At 40.8% G+C, this 19,910-nt stretch overlaps 1 protein-coding gene across 2 annotated transcripts; it reads left to right on the forward strand.

The window, feature by feature from the left end:
• Positions 1-16,717, forward strand: SNRNP48 (small nuclear ribonucleoprotein U11/U12 subunit 48). Of its 2 annotated transcripts, XM_027128320.1 has the most exons (10): positions 1,036-1,136; positions 2,084-2,322; positions 3,822-3,935; positions 4,183-4,243; positions 5,607-5,681; positions 10,299-10,487; positions 10,947-11,068; positions 12,908-12,996; positions 13,311-13,475; positions 16,374-16,717. In XM_027128320.1, the coding sequence occupies exons 3-10, from the start codon at positions 3,861-3,863 to the stop codon at positions 16,420-16,422; spliced, it is 825 nt and encodes a 274-aa protein (XP_026984121.1). In that variant the 5' UTR covers positions 1,036-1,136; positions 2,084-2,322; positions 3,822-3,860; the 3' UTR covers positions 16,423-16,717. The 2 variants fall into 2 exon arrangements, with proteins under 2 accessions (XP_026984120.1, XP_026984121.1); XM_027128319.1 differs by lacking the exon at positions 2,084-2,322 and having other exon boundaries at positions 1-1,136.
• Positions 16,718-19,910: the final 3,193 nt, after the last annotated feature.

Genomic DNA, 19,910 nt, shown 5'->3' on the forward strand with positions numbered 1-19,910 from the left:
GGGAACGGGACGTTCACATGGCCTCAAAGTAGCATCCCTCAGATTACTTACCAAATACCAAGAGGAAAATGTACAGTTACAATGGAGCCATGCAGTCACTGTCTTTACCGAGTGATCAAATTTAGCATTACTGACAGCAGGAGAATCTAAGATATGTGTCCTCTATGAGGTGTGATAAAGAGGTACACACGTCTTGCAAAAAATGCTTAACACTGAATCTAGTCGTAAGGGGAAGATCTAACAAGTCCAGAAGGAGGAACATTCTACCAGACAACTGGCGGGGAGTCGGGACAAAATTCAGTGACAAGTTACAGAGGAGAGTGGAGGAGACTGTTCTGCAGTAAAAGAGCCGATTATAGCTCATGGGTTGAAAAAAATAATAAAAACGGCTATCAAAGGAATTTCGGGGGCAGCTCGGGAAATTTGAATACGAATTATGTTAGATGATACTATGAAATCATTAATTTTCTAGGTTTGATCATATATGATGCTTATGTCGGGCTATGTCCTTATTCTTGGGAGATGCATACAGACGTCTGTGGGGGTGAAGTATCCGCAACTTTCAAATAATTCGTCAAAAATCAGTGTGCCGGGCTGTGTGTATGGAGACGGTGGGAGAGAGGCCAAATGTTAAGCAGTTAATGAACTGGAGGACGGCTATGCGAATGCTCATTGTACTACTCTTTAAACTTTTCTGTAGATATAAGCGTTTTTTTTTTTTTTAAATTGGGGCGGGGAACGCCGTTCAGGGAAGGCCAAGTGCAAAGGCATCCACGAGCCTTACGAAGGTAGCGACGTCGGGAAGAGACGGAAGAGACTTCTCAGAACCGCTTCCGCCCTTCCCGGGGCCCTTCCCTGTTGGCGGATCCAGTCACGTGGCTACGTGGCCCCGCCCACAGCTCCCAGAGGCCCGCGCGCGCCGCCGGCAGTTGGGCCGCTCCTTCCGGGCCGGCAGGCGGGTAAGTGGTCGTGCCGCGGCCATGGATGGCGACCCTCCACCGGTGGAGGAGCGGCGGCGGCTGCGGGAGGAGCTGAGCGAGTTCGTGGAGAACTGCTGCCGGACGCTGGAGGAGGTGACGGCGTCGCTGGGCTGGAGCCTGGACCGGCTGGACCCCGGGGAGGAGGAGGCGGCCGAGGTGAGGGGCGCGGGGTCCTCCCGGGGGCCCTCAGCCTGCGGAGCCCCGGGCGGCGGCCGCGGCCCCGCGTCTGCAGGGCTGTGGGCGGCGCGGGATCCGGCCTGCAGCGCCCGACGCCCCCGGGATGCTCGCACCCACCCCCGGGCTGCGCACCCCTGCGGAACCTCGCCCTAAGGAGCCGAGGGATCGCGGCGGGTGCAGAGCGGAGCGGATAGCCGGGCTGGGGTGTGACTGGAAGATAAGCGGGCGGGTTCGGGGTGCTGCTCGCGGAGGCGGCGGCGGCTTGCCCTGTCATCTGTCGCGTGGATTCCGCACTTCCACCAGACTCGGTGTCGGGAGGGCTTGGGAGTGCAGGTCATCTTTCTCAGCCTCCAGACTGTGCACCGATTCCACGATTATTAAAGGATGTCAACCTAGAGTCGGTATTAGCAGCTCTCCTGGACGTTAGGAAGAGATGTAGGCAGGAGTATTGGGGTGAACAATCCTGACTTTTTTTTTCTTTTTAATGGGATGGGAGGAAGGGAAGTGCTCCAGTGTGGCATCATTATTCATGCGGTCGACTATTCTTTCTGGGTTTACCATTTTGAAAAAACACTTTTGGGAATTCCCTGGCGGTCCAGTGGTTAGGATTCCGCGCTTCCGCTGCAGGGGGCCCGGGTTCAATTCAACCCCAGGCCTGGGAACTAAGATCCGGCGTGCTGCCCGGCCAGAGGAGAAAACAGCAGCAACACTTTTATTATTTGTTTAGAGGTATATTTGAAGCTGCGAATTCCATTGAGTGGGGCCTGCCAAGCCTTTCCACACCACTGTTTACCCAGCGATTTAGTAAATTTAGATTTCTTTTATTAACAGTTAAATAGAGCTTTGTATATGTCACTTACTATAATTACCTCCTTTAATATTCATAGTTACCCTATGAGGTAGGTACCGTTAGCCACTTTTTACAGATGAGGAAACAAACCAGAAGAGGTGATACTTTGTCCCAGGACACATTGCTGAGAGGTGGCAGTTAGAATTTGAACTCCCAGGCATTCTGCTCTGAGAGTCCCTGTGCCTACTTGATATGCTGCCGCTCTAAAACTCCTCTCTGAAGTTCCAAAATTCGGGCAATCGGCTGTGGGTGTGTATCTGACCTTTGCAAAACCAGTGTCTGATATTCAGGAGAGGAACTGGCTTAGACATCCTGGTAAGTGACATTCATACTTCCTAGACCAGGTGCAGTCCAGATAGGCAGTGAATCTTCACTTTTCTGCTGGAGTGTTTTCATACTGAAGCTGAGTGAACAGCGTCACAGTTCCCATCCTCACAGAGCTCAGCGGCTGGTGGTGGTGATGAGGGGGAATACAGAGAGATCAGCCGCTACATTGTAATGTGATAAAGTCTGTGAAGGCTGGGTTGGAATTGCTGTAGTGCCGGTTATTGTAGGCTGTGAGGGGATGGCCAGGACTTCCTGGGTAAAGTGAATTCTAAGCTGATAAATGAAAGTGAGCTGAATTAGCTAGTGAAGCACAGAGAAAGCATCAACAGCATGTGTAGAAATCCAGAGACAAGGGTGTGGTGAGCAGATCAGGAAACCTCCGGTAGTTAAGGATAGCTAAGAGCATAGGCTATGGGGAAGGAGGGGAATGATGGTCAGTAGGGGCCAGACCTTAAAGATCCTCGTGTCAGCCGTGTTAAAGAATCTGGATTTTTTTTTTTTCTTAATGAGAACAGTGGGGGAGGCATGGAAGTTTTTGTTTTTTTCTTTAATTTATTTATTTTTGATTGCGTCGGGTCTCTGTTGCTCCACATGGGCTTTCTCTAGTTGCGGCGTGCAGGGGCTACTCTTCTCTGCTGTGCGCGGGCTTCTCATTGCGGTGGCTTCTCTTGATGCGGAGCACAGGCTCTAGGCGCGTGGGCTTCAGTAGTTGTGGCTCGTGGGCTCAGTAGTTGCTGCACGTGGGCTTTAGAGCACAGGCTCAGTAGTTGTGGTGCACGGGCTTAGTTGCTCCGCGGAAGCCCCGCATGGAAGTATTTTAAGCCAAGGCATATCATGATTATACTTGCCTTTTAATAAAATAATAATTGCTTATATTTATTGAATACTTACTATTTACCAGGTCCAGTCCAAATTGCTTTATGTGTATAAACTCATAGCTCTGTGAAAGAGGTCCTGCTGTTACACCCCTTTTATAGATGAGGAAACTGAGGCAAAGTAAGGTTCAGTACCTTGACTAAGTTCATATAGTCAGTAAGTGGCAGACCTGGGATTCAAGCTAGCTGCAGTGTGGAGAATGGAGAACAGCCAGACCGGAAGTGGAGAGAGCAGTTAGGCAGTGGCCCTTGTAACCCAGGAGGGAGGTGATGATCTCCTGCATGGGGACATGGCAGTGGGCATGGATTATGTGGAAGGATTTCAGAGTTCGTTAGGAGGAAAAAAGACTAGCTGATTGGTAGGTGAGGTTGTCCAGGCAGTGAGTGTAAACACATCTTTCAAGAGTTGGGCTTTGATGGGTTGAAGAGGGGCAGAGACTGTAAGGGGGAGAGAGAATGAGGGAGGGTTTTTTTTTTTTCCTTCTGTGTACATACACTCACACAGGGGCGTTGGGAGAGGCCTACGGAAGAGGATATAAACACATTTAATGGTATAATTATTTCCTTAAAAATTATGTACCCTTTTTCTTTGCTTCTGTTTGATCTTTATAGGATGAAGTTGCCATATGCCCTTACGATTCCAATCATCGCATGCCTAAGTCGTCTCTAGCAAAGCACATGGTATCTTGTAGATTGAGGAAACTGGGCTATACCAAAGAAGAAGAGGTACCATATATCTATTATGTGTATGTTGTGTAATTCATACCTTAATAAATTCACAGTATTTGGAAGGTACAGTGTGATGTTTTCTGACAAAATAATAGTCATTTGAGGGGTGCAATGGTACTTGCCTCATTTTTCAAATTATTGCAAGAAATGTTTAAATGATATTAATCTATTGTTGGTTTATCTCAAATCTTAAAATAGTCATGATACTGAAAAACACTAAGATTTTGTTTTTTTTATTGTTTAGGGTAAAATGTATAATTCTGACTTTTTCTATGAGAATGCAAAGATACCTTCAGTTACCTTGAGTAAGTATTAATATAATTTTAAAATATCTTAGTGTAGCTGTACCTGTATAGGTATTGATATTTCTTTTTTTAAATTTATTTATTTTTATTTATTTTTGGCTGCATTGGGTCTTCGTTGCTTTGCGCGGGCCTTCTCTAGTTGTGGCGAGCGGGGGCTGCTCTTCATTGCGGTGCACGGCCTTCTCGTCGCAGTGGCTTATCTAGTTGTGGAGCACGGGCTCTACACGCGTGGGCTTCAGTAGTTGCGGCTCGTGGGCTCTAGAGCACTCTGTAGTTGTGGCGCACGGGCTTAGTTGCTTCTTGTCATGTGGGATCTTCCCAGTCTAGGGACCAAACCCGTGTGCCCTGCATTGGCATGCGGATTCTTAAACGCTGTGCCACCAGGGAAGTCCTAATGTTTCATTTTTGAATTATCAAAAGAATGGACTTTATAAGTATACTTATGGTTGGTTAAGAAGGGTTTTCTTTTTTTTTTTTTAAGATTTTTTTTTTTGATGTGGAACGTTTTTTAAAGTCTTTATTGAATTTGTTACAATATTGCTTCTGTTTTATGTTCTTTTGGTTTTTTGGCTGCGAGGCATATGGGATCTTAAGCTCCCCAACCAGGAATCGAACCCGCACCCCCCGTATTGGAAGGCGAAGTCTTAACCACTGGACTGCCAGGAAAGTCCCAAGAAGGATATTTCCTATAGTGACACTAGTTTGCTCAATCTGAAATTTAGAGACCAGGCTTATAATAGGCAATGAAAATATTCCAAAGCTTTGTACAATAGGACAGATGCCTTCCTTCTTGATTATAACAAAAATCTGGCCACACACATAATTTGACGATAGAACTGAGGATAGAAATGTGTTCCAAGCGTTCATAGCATACATAGAGGTTAAAATCTTGGACTTTGGAATCAGAATGCCCTGAGTCAAGTAATTTTGTCACTAATAGTTGTGTGACTTTCAGTACGGTAATTAACCTGTTAGTTGCCTAAATTTCTTTATAAAATGCGGATGATGATAATAGCACCCTTGTGAGGATTAAATGATGTAATGATATATGTAATATGGTTAGAATACTGCCTGACACTTAGCTGGAATTCAAGAAATGTTAGATATTATATTGGTTGATAAAATTTGTAGCAGCTACTGCTGCATGCTTGATTATAGTGTTTTCTGAACTGCTTGAAGTCTGGTTACTTACTGGATTCTAGGTAGATCTGAAAGAATTCTGCATTCAGAGTACCTTGGCAGCACTGTGGGTGTTAAGATTCTGGAAGGTTTCTCAATGTGCCCAGGGAGCTTGGATTGGAACCCAGTTAATTTCATTGTGGACACTGACAATTCATATTGTATTTATGGATTTTTTTGACAGATAAGGACTCACAATTCCAGATAATTAAACAAGCTAGAGATGCAGTTGGAAACGATGGTGATTATTATAATCAAAGTAAGTGGCATCAAAGTTTGAACTAATTAATAAAACTTTTTCTTCCATAGCACATGTTTCTAATTTTCAAGAGAAATCTTACGAGAACAGTTATGAGAAAGGCTAAGTTTTATATTTGACATTAGACTCAGTGCTTGGTGTCAGCTTCATTTGTTAGATATATTCCACTGAGATACACCAATCTCACCAGAACACTGTTTTAGCTAGGGATTCATGCTTTGGAATTACCTAATAGGTGAGATTGCCTCGTAGATAAATTTTTTTTAATTATGATTATCTAGTAAATAAATCCCACTGAGTAGACTGTCTCACTCTGACATTTCCCCTCTCTCTTGAGAATTAACCCAGTGTTAAATGTAGGAATGTCGAAATGCAACGTAAGAGGAAAGGCTCGGGCTAATCTGTCCCCACAGCTACTCCTCGGTGAAGCACAAACAGCGGTTTTATATACAATTTCAGAGGGTTTGTGGATCCCTGCATGCCCAGGCTGGCTTAAGAGTTTCTGCCTGGGACTTAACTTCAGCAGAGACTAGGTTAGAATTATTTAAGTTTGAGCTTCTAGGAAATTGAAAGAAACCTTAATCCTTCAAAATCATAGAAGAAAACAAGTAAATGCAGTTAACAGATTTCTGACTCTAGGTAGACCATCCAGCCAAGGCTGACTGGCTCTGATAACAATTCTCAGTTGACTTCCTTAAGCCTCCTGAAGGTAGCTTTCTCTGGACATCTTACCTTTTTCTCCCTCACTCTTCTTTTTAGCTGAATGATACTCACTAGCCCATAGTTAGGATTTCTTTTCTCCTGTGTTGATGTTCAGGGTCTTAATCCCATTGTTCTAAGCCAGTATCTGGGCTTCATTTCTCCCTCAGTCGCCCTGTGGCTGCAGAAGGAAGAAGTCTTCTTAGTGTGCATTAGATTGGTTCCTCGGAACAGCCAGAAGCCTATTGCTTGTATTTCCTGTTTTGAAGATCCCATTTAGTACTTTTTGTGCTAAATTGCAGGTTTTATTCTTTGAGGGAGACATTTGACTCTCATCTTATTTGAAGAGATTACTGAGCTATAGTCAGTCAAGCCTTTTTTGACCCCTGTTCAGTTAGTGAACCAATTAAAAAAGTAAAGGATTTTGGTTTTTTTTTTTTTTTTTTGGAGGGGTTATTAGTTAAAGGACTTTTTTTGACCTTAGCTAGTTAGATAGATTTACTGAATTTATTTTAGAGTTGAAAGAGAATTTGGAGATAATCTAATCCAGCTTCTGCTTTTTACAGATCAGGAAACAAATCCTGTCTGATAGAGATGATAAAGTTCTGGGGTGCTTGTTCTAAAGGTTCTCAGTGCTTTTATATTTTAGAAGAGAGTTTTTTTATTTTTCAAAGCTCTCTTATTCATTTCATTTCCCTTTGACAACAAACTTGTGATAGGTTGAACAAGTATTTGCTCTTTCATATTAGATGAAGAAATAGAGGCACACAGAAGTGAATTAACACCCCTTTGCTATAATATAGGAAAGCTGGATTGAGAGCCAAGTTCTGAATTTTGCAGATTTGCACATTGAGTTTAATTCTTTACAAAAGCAAATAATTACTTTGAATGAATAGTTCTTTCAATAGATAGTTAAAAGGAACTTCTATTTGATTTTGAATTTTTGTATTATCTTAAATTAAGACTTCATTGTTAAGAATAACATGTTATATGATCTGTAACCCTCTTTTTAAAACTTTTTTTCATCTATGTAGAGTTCTGCAATTTCTCAATAGAGATTAATTTTTGTGGCACACTTATGTCTTACACATCTAAAATTTTTTACCCCAGGACAAAAATCTCTTTAATACTTTCTTATTGATGTTTACTTTGAAGGAAGAATAACTAACATTAATAGTTTTACATTTTCCATTTCATTAATGTTTTGTTTGTTATATACTAAATTGTCAGATTTTATGTTTTCATTTCATCAGTCACATCAGGTCTAAACTCAAGGTATAGAGTTCTCAATTCGTTAATCTTTGTCAAAGCTTGAACAGCCATTAGATCTACTTATTTATTTTCGGATATAGTTACTTTGGTTAATTTTATCACCAAGATACTAATTTCAGTCATAAACAGTCATTTTATATAGTTGGTGGTTTATCTTTTTCCTTCAATATTAAAAATTCAAGTTTCTGTACTTCAGTTTCATGGCATCTGTTTGGGTGGTGGCCGTGATTTGAACATCAGTGTACTATGATAAAGAACCCCAAAGAGACAGGAGATTATGGTTCTAGACCTGATCTGTTCCTACCACTTGTGAGATGTTGGCAAATCGTTTTACTTCCAAGGACCTCATTTCTTCATCTCCAGCGTTAGGAAATTGACTCTGTATGAATTCTTTGCAAAATTCTGAGTTTGTACCTTTAACACGAGTTAATGTTTAATATTGTTAAATATATTATTATTTAATATTAATATTTAATATTGTATCTCACACGTTTGAGATGCCCTGTGTTGGCAGAAAGGACTAACACAGAAGAATGAGAGTTCAAGTTATTGAAAAAGTAGATTAGAGTTTCAGTTTGGGATGATGAAAAGGTTCTGGAGATGGATAGACATGATGGTTGCACAACAGTATGAATGTACTAAATGCCACTGAACTGTACACCTGAAAATGGTTAAAATGGTAAATTTCATGTGTATATTTTACCACAGTTTTTAAAAACTACTATAAAAAAAGGCAGATAGAGGGTCACAGAATTAGTATGATTACAGCTCATTCAGATATACCTCTGAATTGTATAGAAACTTGCGTTTGAACTTTTACATTTTGTGGAAATGTAAGCTTATTTAAGTGTGTTTTTTTTTTTGTGTGTCGGAAATATCTATGTTCTGAATGATTTGAATGCAGCTTGTTTAACTTTTCCTGTACTTTTTCTTTTTCAGTAATTGGGGTGAGTATAAAGAGGAATTAGGAACCTGAATGTACTCCTTATTTAAAGATATGCAGTATCCTTTTTGCAAATGATATCCTTTTAAAAGTATCACTCAAATTTCTAAACTTTATCTTAATCACTGTCACAATATTATAGTCTTGATTTGGAATTTTAGTTGAATTTCAAAGAATTTAACTATCAGTCTTGACCATACAGGAATTTAAGATGAATAAAGAAAACTCCAAAATATTTTAAGGAGGAAATTATACTTCTTTGTTTAAAAAGAGCAGAGAGGGGTTTATGTGGAGCTTGTTTATAATACATCAGTGTTTTCTAATCTTTTGTATTTTTCTCCTAGAATGTATAACCTATATTCAGATAAATTCGGTTTATCAAAGCCATCTCATTTTTATATTATAAAATTAAATGTTTTAACATCTGGCTTTCCCTAGCGTCTACCAGAATTAGAGTAAGATTGATTGAAAAGGAGGGAACCCTCCTTCCGCACTAATTCAGAAGCCTTCTGCTAGTACAGATGCTTATCTGTAGCTGTTACACCACGGACTGAGATTCAGTGTAGCTCTCGTCTTAATTTGTAGACAAATGTAAAGTCATCTCTTTTCTTGTGTTGTCATGCTTAGTTCATAGGGTGCTCTCATTTGAATTTTTGTTTTGCCTCTTTACCTAGGAAGTCAGTGAGATTAAACTTTATCAAATATAAGTATTTGAGAAGAGCTACTGATTTTACATTGTTCTGTGAACCTGAGTTATTACTTTAGGGTAACTAGCAAACATTAAAAGGATTCCTTTAGTAGCTCATGTTCTTTGTTTGCATTTGTGAGTAATGAAGTCTAGAAAGAATCATTTTAAATTGCTTTATTTACAGTTACAGTAATTTTTTTGTTTCTTTGAGAAAATTTGAATCTCAAAACAAATTTTCTTCAATGTTTAATACATCATATCAAGGTATTGTATTTACTTTTTTTCATTAATGAGCAGATTTTAGAAAGTTCTATGACTTTGGTGGGGGGGGTATCGTTAAGGTTTTTCACTTAATTTGGTGAAGTCAATATGCTGCTGCTTCCGAAAATTAAATCAGGGTTAGTCTCAGTCTGTCTTTCTCTGGTCTTTCTTGGGATTTCTGCTACTTAACTGTTTCTTGGTCCCTAGCTCTAAGTCATTGCACAAATGGGATGCATTTTGACTATGGAACATCTAGCTTGATGTCTCTCATAAAAAATGATATTTTTTACACATTTTTCATATTTCTATAATTTATCTTCAAAGGGACTGTAATGTGTATTACCTATTAAAAACATTTTTTTCCGAGCTTTTATGGGGAAAAGCATATAGACAGAAAGAAAGTTAATATCTACCTTTACAGTATGGGTACCCTTTTAAAGGTTTTTTTTCTTAGCAAATTGTCTCATGGTTATTACTGCCTGCCTTCATGGGATCTGTCTTAACATTGTTGGAAAGAATAGCAAACGTCCACAACAGCAAACATTCTGTGGATGTAGCATTCAGGATAGAGTCAATGTTGACCGTTATCACACAGATTGATGTTTTGTATGTTTAGGGATTACTATGAAAACAGATTGCTTGTGTTAATTTAATGTTGCATTATTACAGCGCATGTTTAAAGATAAGTATAGTAGATCATAAATCCACAAAGCTTCATGTATTGTTTATCCTTGTGATTTTATTTTTACTCTAGGGATGTATTCTTCATTGCCTGTTGAAGTTCCTCTGAATCACAAACGGTTTGTTTGTGATCTAACCCAAGCCGATCGTCTTGCCCTCTATGATTTTGTAATCGAGGAGACAAAGAAAAAACGGTCAGATTCTCAAATTATTGAAAATGACAGCGATCTCTTTGTAGACTTGGCTGCCAAAGTCAATCAAGGTTTGAGACGAATATCATAGTTTTCTATTTCTTAATTGTCATTCCATCCTTTGAGTGTTACTAAGATGACTTGTCAGGCCACTTTGAGTTGGAATAGGATGGTTTTGTATCATCTGTCATTCACATATATATTAAGATGTTTACTTAGTACTTGAAATTTTGCTCTCTGATTGTTACATTAAGCATACCTTACTTCTGTAAGAATGTTCCTTGAGCTGGGCTGTTACTTTAATCTCTGTACCTAAGCACTGTTATGTTCAATTAATGGTTAGAGAAAAGGAGTGATATAAACCTCAGTCCACTTATATAACAGAGTTTTCAGAATATTTTTGAGTGCTGTATTATTACAGTACATTAAAGCATGTTGAAATGTCGGATGATTATGGTGTGCCTTCCCACTAATTCATAAGAATTTATAGCTTCTGAGGATGTAATAATTTTATTTTGTTCTTTTATTAGATAATAGTCGAAAAAGTCCAAAATCTTACCTTGAAATCCTGGCAGAAGTGAGAGATTATAAAAGAAGACGCCAGTCCTATAGAGCTAAGAATGTTCACATAACCAAGAAGTCATATACTGAGGTATGTTTGGCATAATTTTATGGAGCTTTGTCGAACACAGAGATTTCCCTTAGATACTTATCCTCTGTCCCGTGGATCTCCACAGTTCCTTACAGGTTTTCTGAGCGGACGTGGCTCCACGGTGGCCACACCTGCTTTGTATTTGCTCCATCACTCTCAGACCCACCCTTTACCAGACAAAGGCTTTTCAGGGTACAAAGCCCTTCTATAAAGAGGTTGTGCAGGGCTTCCCTGGTGGCGCAGTGGTTGAGAGTCCGCCTGCCGATTCAGGGGACAAGGGTTTGTGTCCCAGTCCGGGAGGATCCCACATGCCGCGGAGCGGCTGGGCCCGTGAGCCATGGGCGCTGAGCCTGCGCGTCCGGAGCCTGTGCTCCGCAACGGGAGAGGCCACAACAGTGAGAGGCCCACGTACAGCAAAAAAAAAAAAAAAAAAGAAAAGAAAAGGTTGTGCGGTCTAACAAAAACACTGCTTTTGAGAAAGTGGTATTACATCACGATGAGGACATAGATTTTGGCTTTAGACAGACCTGCGCTTGAGTTTTGATTCTGCAATTTATCATTGGCTCTTTGACTTGGGCAAATTATTTGAGCTTTTCAAGATTCAGAGTTTTTCATTTTATAGTAATACAGACTGCAGGGTTATTGTGAGAAGTAATTGAAATAATGCTTATGGACAAAGAAATTGTTCAGTGAATATCTTTTTTGGCAGAAATTTTAGTGTGCGTTTATGTACTTTACTAAACATTTGGGCTTAAGAAATGTCTTGGTATAAATTATTTGTAATTTATATTATAAAATAATTTTATGTATATTATAAAATTTAAGTACATTAACCTCTTGATGTATATCTAGACTTATTTTCAGATGTCATTTAGTGGGTAGAGTTGATGAATTTTTGGTACACGAATCACCTTGCCTAAACACTGTAAATAATTTCCTCATTGAATCTCTAATTGTTCCCATGTTATTTCTTCCTTCCTTTTATGATTCCAGAGACCTTCCATAATCTGGCCTCATTTTACCAAGCGTTTTCTTTTGTTTTAGTCAAGCATGTCTGTTAAAGTGTATCTGACCACACGTATTTATTCTTACCTCAGTATCCTAATACACGTTGTCTCATCTGTGGTGCCTTTTGTTTTGCTGTTTAGAAACTTGATGCCCACTCACTGTTTCCATGAGGTGTTGATGGCTCTGAGCCAGCTGCTGGCTTACTGCACTCATGCTCTGTACCGACAGCTTAGCACTTGGTTTTATGCTGTGCTTTTTACAATTAAAGTACATGTTTTAGACTTACCTTACTCGGGCATCGCCCTAGTGAGTCTTACAGTCCCTCAAATCCTTGGTGGTTCAACACTTGTTTCTTCTCTGGTCTCATAACCTTGAACTCAAATATCAGTGTCGTTGCTAAGTGCTCTTTACAATTTTATGGTTAACTTTTTTTTCTTTTTAATAAATTTATTTATTTAATTTTTGGCCGCGTTGGGTCTTCGTAGCTACGCACGGGCTTTCTCTGGTTGCAGCGAGCAGGGGCTACTCTTCGTTGCGGTGCACAGGGCTTCTCACTGCGGTGGCTTCTCTTGTTGAGGAGCATGGGCTCTAGGTGCATGGGCTTCAGTAATTGTGGCACGTGGGCTCAATAGTTGTGGCTCGCGAGCTCTAGAGCACAGGCTCAGTAGTTGTGGTGCACGGGCTTAGTTGCTCCGCAGCATGTGGGACTTTCCCGGACCAGGGCTCGAACCCATTTCCCCTGCATTGGCAGGCGGATTCTTATCCACCGCGCCACCAGGGAAGTCCCTGAGTAGCTCTGTTATCTGAAATTCGGTACTTAACTCTCTGTAGGTGATTCGGGATGTGATCAACGTGCACATGGAGGAACTCGGCAGCCAGTGGCAGGAGGAGCAGGAGAATGCAGAGGATGATGCGGAGAAGTACGTCAGTGCGTCAGCTGGTGAAAATAGTTCTGTTTTTATTCTGTCACCCGTAATCGTTCAGCTGAACTTTAGCACCTCCGAGACCATTAGTAGCATGCTGTCATCGCCAGAACGCTTGCTGTCCTTGAGTTTACCACAGTTGTGAAACATGCCATTAAGAGCTGAGTTTCTTTGCCCGCCCTCTTATCTGGAGTGCAGGGCTACACGTATTTAGTCTCTGTCTGGCACTGGTCTGATACAGAATATGGAGCTTTAGGCTGGTCTGTACTGGAGACCATAGTTAAAACTGTTTAATGTTCTTTCTGTTTCAGGAATGAAGAAAGGCGGTCGGCTTCAGTAGACTCACGGCAGTCTGGGGGAAGCTATCTGGATGCGGAGTGTTCACGACATAGAAGGGATCGGAGTAGGAGCCCGCATAAACGCAAAAGAAACAAAGAGAAGGACAAACACTGGGACTCAAGAAGAAGGAAAGAGAGGTAAGCCCGGCACTGCGTCATTCGCTGTCGAATTGTTGATGCTTGAGAAGCAAAAGGCCCTTCTGTCATAGGCCATGCTGAGGACATGGCTTGTAAGTAAATTAAGGTGAGGAGAGTAAACAATTGATGAAGATTCTTAACATTCATCCTGTTTCAGTTCAAATATCCACAGCTCTACCTGCCTGATTGGTACGGTTTCCCTTTTTTATTACTTGTTTCCTCACCAGGAGATGGGAAAGTAATGTCTAGGTAGAAAGTTAACCATGTTAAAAAGGTGTTTGCCTAGATCTTTCTTCAGTCCTTTCTGTGTCCCTCCCTCCCTTTCTTGTTTCGCTTTCTCATCCTTTCTTTCTCTTGCTAATTCATCAGATAAAGGATGTTATAAAGTCAGAGAGGAGGTCTAAGCTTTAATGGCAGTCAGTTTTGCCCTTGTTGGTATTCCTGATAAAATTCTGAAAGCTGCGGAGATATAAAGTAATACTGAAATAGTGAATTCAGATCGACCGAGGTCTGTTCCTGTATCCAGCTGCTTACTGGGCATCTACGTGGATCTCAAATTTGTCAGGTCTACGCCTGAACTTGACTTTTTCTTGGTCTGCTCCTCTTCCGCCAGTACTCCTGTCCTGGTTAATGGACGGCCATCATCTGTTCACCTAAGCCAGCAGTCGAGGACTCATGCTAGAAGCTCCCTTTTACTCCTTACCATCTGGTCCTAGTCGTCCGTTTTGTGTGAAGATGCCTCACATGCGCCTCCTCTCTCTGTCCTTAAGGCTGTCATCTGGAAAACGATGGCTGTGCTCCTCACTGTTCTCTCTGTAGGCTTGTCCCACGTGGATCCATCCCCGCCCTGCTGCCAGAGTGGACTTGCACCTCTTAAAACTCCTCAGTGGTAGAGTTCACATTCTTCGGAACAGCTCTCGAGCCCTCCCGGAGCAGGGCGCCTGCCTACCTACCTTGTATTTGCCCCTGCCCCGTGAACTACACAACTTCTGCTCTGGCCAGCCCGCATTCCTCACAACTCCCCACCCGCACTGGGCCTCGTCCGTGCCTTTCCACCTCGTGTTCCGCTGCCTGGTGGTGGTGGTTGTTGTTGAATATTTATTTATGTGTTTGTTTGGTAGCACCGAGTCTTAGTTTCGGCATGTGGGCTCCTTAGCTGCAGCTCGCTGCCATTCGAACTCTTAGTGGCGGCATGCACATGGGATCTACTTCCCTGACCAGGGACCGAACCCGGGCCCCCCTGCATTGGGAGTGCGGAGTCTTACCCACTGCGCCACTGGGGAGTCCTTTAAGCCTTCGGTAAACTCATCCTTTAAGACCCAGCTTAGTCATGTCCATGAAGCCTTTTTCACTCATTCAGACAGAGCTGATCTTTCCCATTTTGTTACCACTCTACCCAGCACCTACTTTTTATTGAACATAAGTTATTTCTCTCTCTACTAGACTGAGCTCGTTGAAAGCAGGTCCATGTCTTATTTAGTATTATTTGCACAGTGCTTGTCTAGCAATTGGCTTTTTTTTTTTTTTTTTTTGCATTACGCAGGCCTCTCACTGTTGTGGCCTCTCCCGTTGCGGAGCACAGGCTCCGGACTCACAGGCTCAGTGGCCATGGCTCACGGGCCCAGCTGCTCCGCGGCATGTGGGATCCTCCCGGACCAGGGCACAAACCCGTGTCCCCTGCATTGACAGGCGGACTCTCAACCACTGCGCCACCAGGGAAGCCCTAGCAGTAGGCTTTTAAGTGACACCTCTCCAGGGCCAGTGGTGATCAGGATATTAGTAAGACTTACTGGTTTAATAATTTTGCTCATCTTATTATCATTCAGTTCATGGAGTTAAAGCTGGCTATGATTTAGTCCTCTTATAAAAATGAAATATTTGCTTAGTAAACCCTTTTGATTCATTTAATGCATGATAATCTGTGATAATTATGCACACGTTAACTTTTTTTTTAAATATATTTATTTATTTTTGGCTGCATTGCGTCTTTGTTGCTGCGAGCAGGCTTTCTCTAGTTGCGGCGAGCGGGGGCTACTCTTCGTTGCAGCGCGCAGGCTTTTCACTGCGGTGGCCTATTGCAGAACACGGATTCCAGGCGCACGGGCTTTAGTAGTTGTGCGGGCTCAGTAGTTGTGGCTCACGGGCTCTAGAGCACAGGTTCAGTAGTTGTGGCACACAGGTGTAGCTGCTCCGCGGCATGTGGGATCTTACCGGACCAGGGCTCGAACCCATGTGCCCTGCATTGGCAGGCGGATTCTTGACCACTGTGCCACCAGGGAAGCCCCTGCACACGTTAACTCTTGATTAGCTATCAGAAATTGTGCTGTCTCACTTCTTCTGGTTGTCAGTGCTTCTTCCACTTAAGTAATTTTTGACATGTCCAGTCAGTCCCTATTGACTTACATATGTTAGATAACCTCAAAATCTAAACATGAGTAATCTTCCTTTAGAGAGGATAAACTGAGTATTAGCAGGAAACACTTCTCACTAGGATAGTCTTTGAGGGCCACCCTTGAGAGGGAATGAATTGTGGGAGCTGAGATGGGGGCCAGGGTGAGTAGATCAGACATCTGAACTCCTATGACTCTAGCATCCTGTTTGCAATGAACTCTCAGGTCATCGACCGGGTACATATAGTCAGAGTTAATTTTAAAGTGTAACTCCAAACGCAGGTAAAGAATCCGTTTTCCTTATCCCCATCTCAATTTTGTCCTGTAGTTTTAATGAAGCATTTTTTATATCTACTCCTAAAAAAAGTCACTGATCAGTTTTAAGGGCATGTTTTAACTTGTTCTGGTTTATATCTGATGTCAGTATATTACTGTGAATTATTATTTTAAAGCTTTGATATTAAAATGCCTGTCATTTATAATTTTTTTTTCACCCCTTTCATTTCAGGGATGGGGAAAGACATCATAGTCATAAAAGAAGAAAGCAAAAAATATAAACGAAGTATTTGTGCGTGTATTAATTATGCTTATGCCATGGTAACCAGTATGCTGATGTTTTTATCATAATTGCTTTGAGTAGGAGAATGTGCTTACATGAACTGTTCAGTGCTCAGATCATTATTTTTCAACCAATACTTACATCTCAAACCATGAGTACATTGATTATGCCCTAGAAATTTGTTTTCCTTATATTTTAATGGATGATTGCCTCCTATTACTGATTTTGTTTCATTCTTTTTTTGATAATTTATGTTTCAGAAAATTCTTTAATTAAAGTGAATATTTAAACTATATAACTAATACATAAATGCATTCTTACTGTAAAAAATTAAACCTTGGGCTTCCCTGGTGGCGCAGTGGTTGAGAAGTCCGCCTGCCGATGCAGGGGACACGGGTTCGTGCCCTGGTCCGGGAAGATCCCACATGCCGTGGAGCGGCTGGGCCCGTGAGCCATGGCCGCTGAGCCTGCGCGTCCGGAGCCTGTGCTCCGCAATGGGAGAGGCCACAACAGTGAGAGGCCCGCGAACCGCAAAAAAAAAAAAAAAAAAAGAAAAAGAAAAACCTTACAGATAAGGCTAAAGAATGCTTGGAGCACCACCTATGATCCCTGTGGCCACCCCAGGGGGTAACCACAGGTGAACTGTAAAAGGGAAAAACAACCCAAATATTCATCAAAAGGGGAAAGGCCTGGCTAAATAAAATGTGGTGTAGTCACATGATAGATTACTATATTGGACTTAAAGAAATAAACTGTATTATCATGAATAGATCTCAGAGACATGCTAAATAAAAATAAACAAGTTTCAGAAACGTATGTACAAGTTATATCTATGTACAAAACAATACTGTACATCTTCTCTGGCTGTATATGTATATAAATATATTTCTAAAGGTTCAGAAGAACTCATCCCAAACTCCCAACAGTGATTATTTGAGGGAGGAGGTATAAATGGGAGAGAGAAAGGATGGAAACCAGGATTGGGAGGATGGTCAAAGGGAACTTTAGCTTTATTCATTATGCATTAATTTTTAAAAAATAAGGTAGTATATGTGTTTCACTTGTTAATTAAAAATATACTGTCGTTTTGTTTTTTGTAAATAAAGTTGATTGAGGTACTGTTTACATACAGTAAAATACATTCATTTTAAGTGTACATTTCATTGAGTTTTGACAAACTGATACCCCCCCACACCATGTATCCTTCATCTCAGTCAAGACAGAGAACATTTCCTTCTCCCTCAGAAGTTCCCTTATACCCCTTGTCCCAATCAGTTTCTCTACCACCAGCCCTAAACAACCACAGATCTTCTTTTTGTTACTGTTGATTAGATACATCTTTTCTAGAATTCATGTAAGTGGAATGCTACAACACAGTACTTGCCTCTTCACAGACTGATCCATGTTGTGTGTGTCAGTAGTCTGTTCCTTCTCGTTGCTAATAGTATAGTCTATTGTATGCCAGATTGTTCAGTTGAAACTTTGGCATTAAATGTTAAACATCTCATGTCTGAAGAGCAGTATCTGCGAAACTCAGGTGAAGGATTCCAAGGTGGGTTCCAAATAGAAAGGAAACCTTGATTACGTGAGTAAGTAACTGACAACTCCAGAAAGGTTGACTGGTTTTAGATCAGATTGGCTGCTAGGTTCAGGTGTGGAAGAAGCTCTCCAATTTATAAGGTGAGAATCAACGGGTCGCTTGCCAGTATGAAGCCCTATTTAGTGCCGTTGTACTTAATTTCTAAGTATATAAAATTCAGATTGAAAAGTCTTAAAAACAAGGACTTCGGAGTTACCATAATGTTGAGCTGTGTGACATTGCTGCCTTTGTAGGTCAAATCCATTTGAATGATCAGCAGTTTCATATAGTATAACTTAATTCATAATATTGTTTTTCATTATGATTTCAATGACTTTACTAACTAGAAGATGGACTTGGGCTTTTAGTAGGAGAGAGAGAAGGGGAAAGGAATAGGGTGGTGGGATCGGGGAAAAATAGGATAGTGTTTCTTTAATGTCTTGCTAGATTCACTTGTTTGCAAAAATTTGCCAAATTTTTGTTAAGGTGTCTCCGTTCATGAGGTATATCGGTCTGTAGTTTACTTGTAATGTCTGTCTGGGTTTTGGTATCAAGATGATGATGGCTGGGAAAGTTTCCTTCCTCTTTTTTTATCTGGAATTGTGAATAATTGATACTGTTCCTTTTTAAAAGGTATTTGGTAGAATTTACCAGTGAAGCCATCTGGGACTGGAGTGTTCTTTGTGGGAAGGTTTTTATCTATGAATTTAATATACTGAATCTATTTCAAGGTATCTGTTTCTTCTTGAGTCAACTTAGATAGAAAAAGAGATTGAATTAAGCCCACATTAAGCAGAAGGAAGAAAACAATAAAGAACATAAATCAGTGAAATAGGAAACTGGAAAGCAATAGAGTGAAAGAAACCAAAAACTAGTTTTTCAGAAAGGTGAATAAACATGATAAGCCTCTGGGCAGATGACTCTAGCCAGGAGGAGAAAAAGAAATTAGTATCAAGAATGACTGTGGAGGTGTTGCTAAAGATTCTACAGACTTTAAAATGATAGGGAATATCATGCCAGTAAATTCAACAATTTAGATGAAATGGGTAAATTCCTTGAAATACACAAATTACCTAAGTTTACTCAAGAAGAAACATACCTAGGTCAATGTAATTTACCATATTGATGTGCTAAAGAAAAACCCTATGACCCTCCATAGATGCAGAGAAAACACGATAAAGTTCAATACCTGTTTAGGGCTTAAAAAACACAAAACACTCTCGGCAAACTAGAAATGGAAGGGAACTGCCTCACCTTGCAAAGGGACATCTACAAAACATTGTAGATGTTTTAAAGTGAAGGATTGAATAATTTTTCCTATGACTGGGTGCAAGGCAAAGATGTCTGCTCTTGCCACTTCTATTCAACATTGTACTGAGGTCCTAACTGGTACAATAATGCAATAGAAAGAAAGAAAATGTGTATAGATTGGAAAGGATGAAGTAATAATTGTCTAAATTCACAGATGACATAATCACCTATGTAGAGATTTACCCAAAAAAAACCCTACTAGAACTCATAAATTTAGCAAGGTCAATTCATAAAAATCTATTATAACTTTTATATGCTAGTAATGAAAATTGGAAATAGCATCAATAAGCATAAAATACATAGGAAGAAATTTAATAAAGTATGTGTGAGACCTGCATGCTGAAAACCACAAATCTTCCTGAGAGAAATTAAAGACATAAATGAAGAGGTGCTGAAACTGAGGGTAGTCATCAGTTAGACCCATTAAACTGTAGCTTGCTTAATAAATAATGAACTGTAACTGCCTTCACTGATCAAGCTGGCTTTAACTTTAAGAAAAACTCCCTGCCTTCCAAGCATCAGGTAGCCTGGACAGTAAGATGTCTGCCCGAGTTGGTTTTCAGGAACTTGGTGTCAGCTGCGTCCAATTCAAGTTC

The sequence above is a fragment of the Aethalodelphis obliquidens genome, unplaced genomic scaffold (genome assembly GCF_003676395.1).
Source record: "Aethalodelphis obliquidens isolate GAN/ISIS:26980383/991018 unplaced genomic scaffold, ASM367639v1 scaffold34, whole genome shotgun sequence".
In the NCBI taxonomy this organism is placed as follows: Eukaryota; Metazoa; Chordata; class Mammalia; order Artiodactyla; family Delphinidae; genus Aethalodelphis; species Aethalodelphis obliquidens.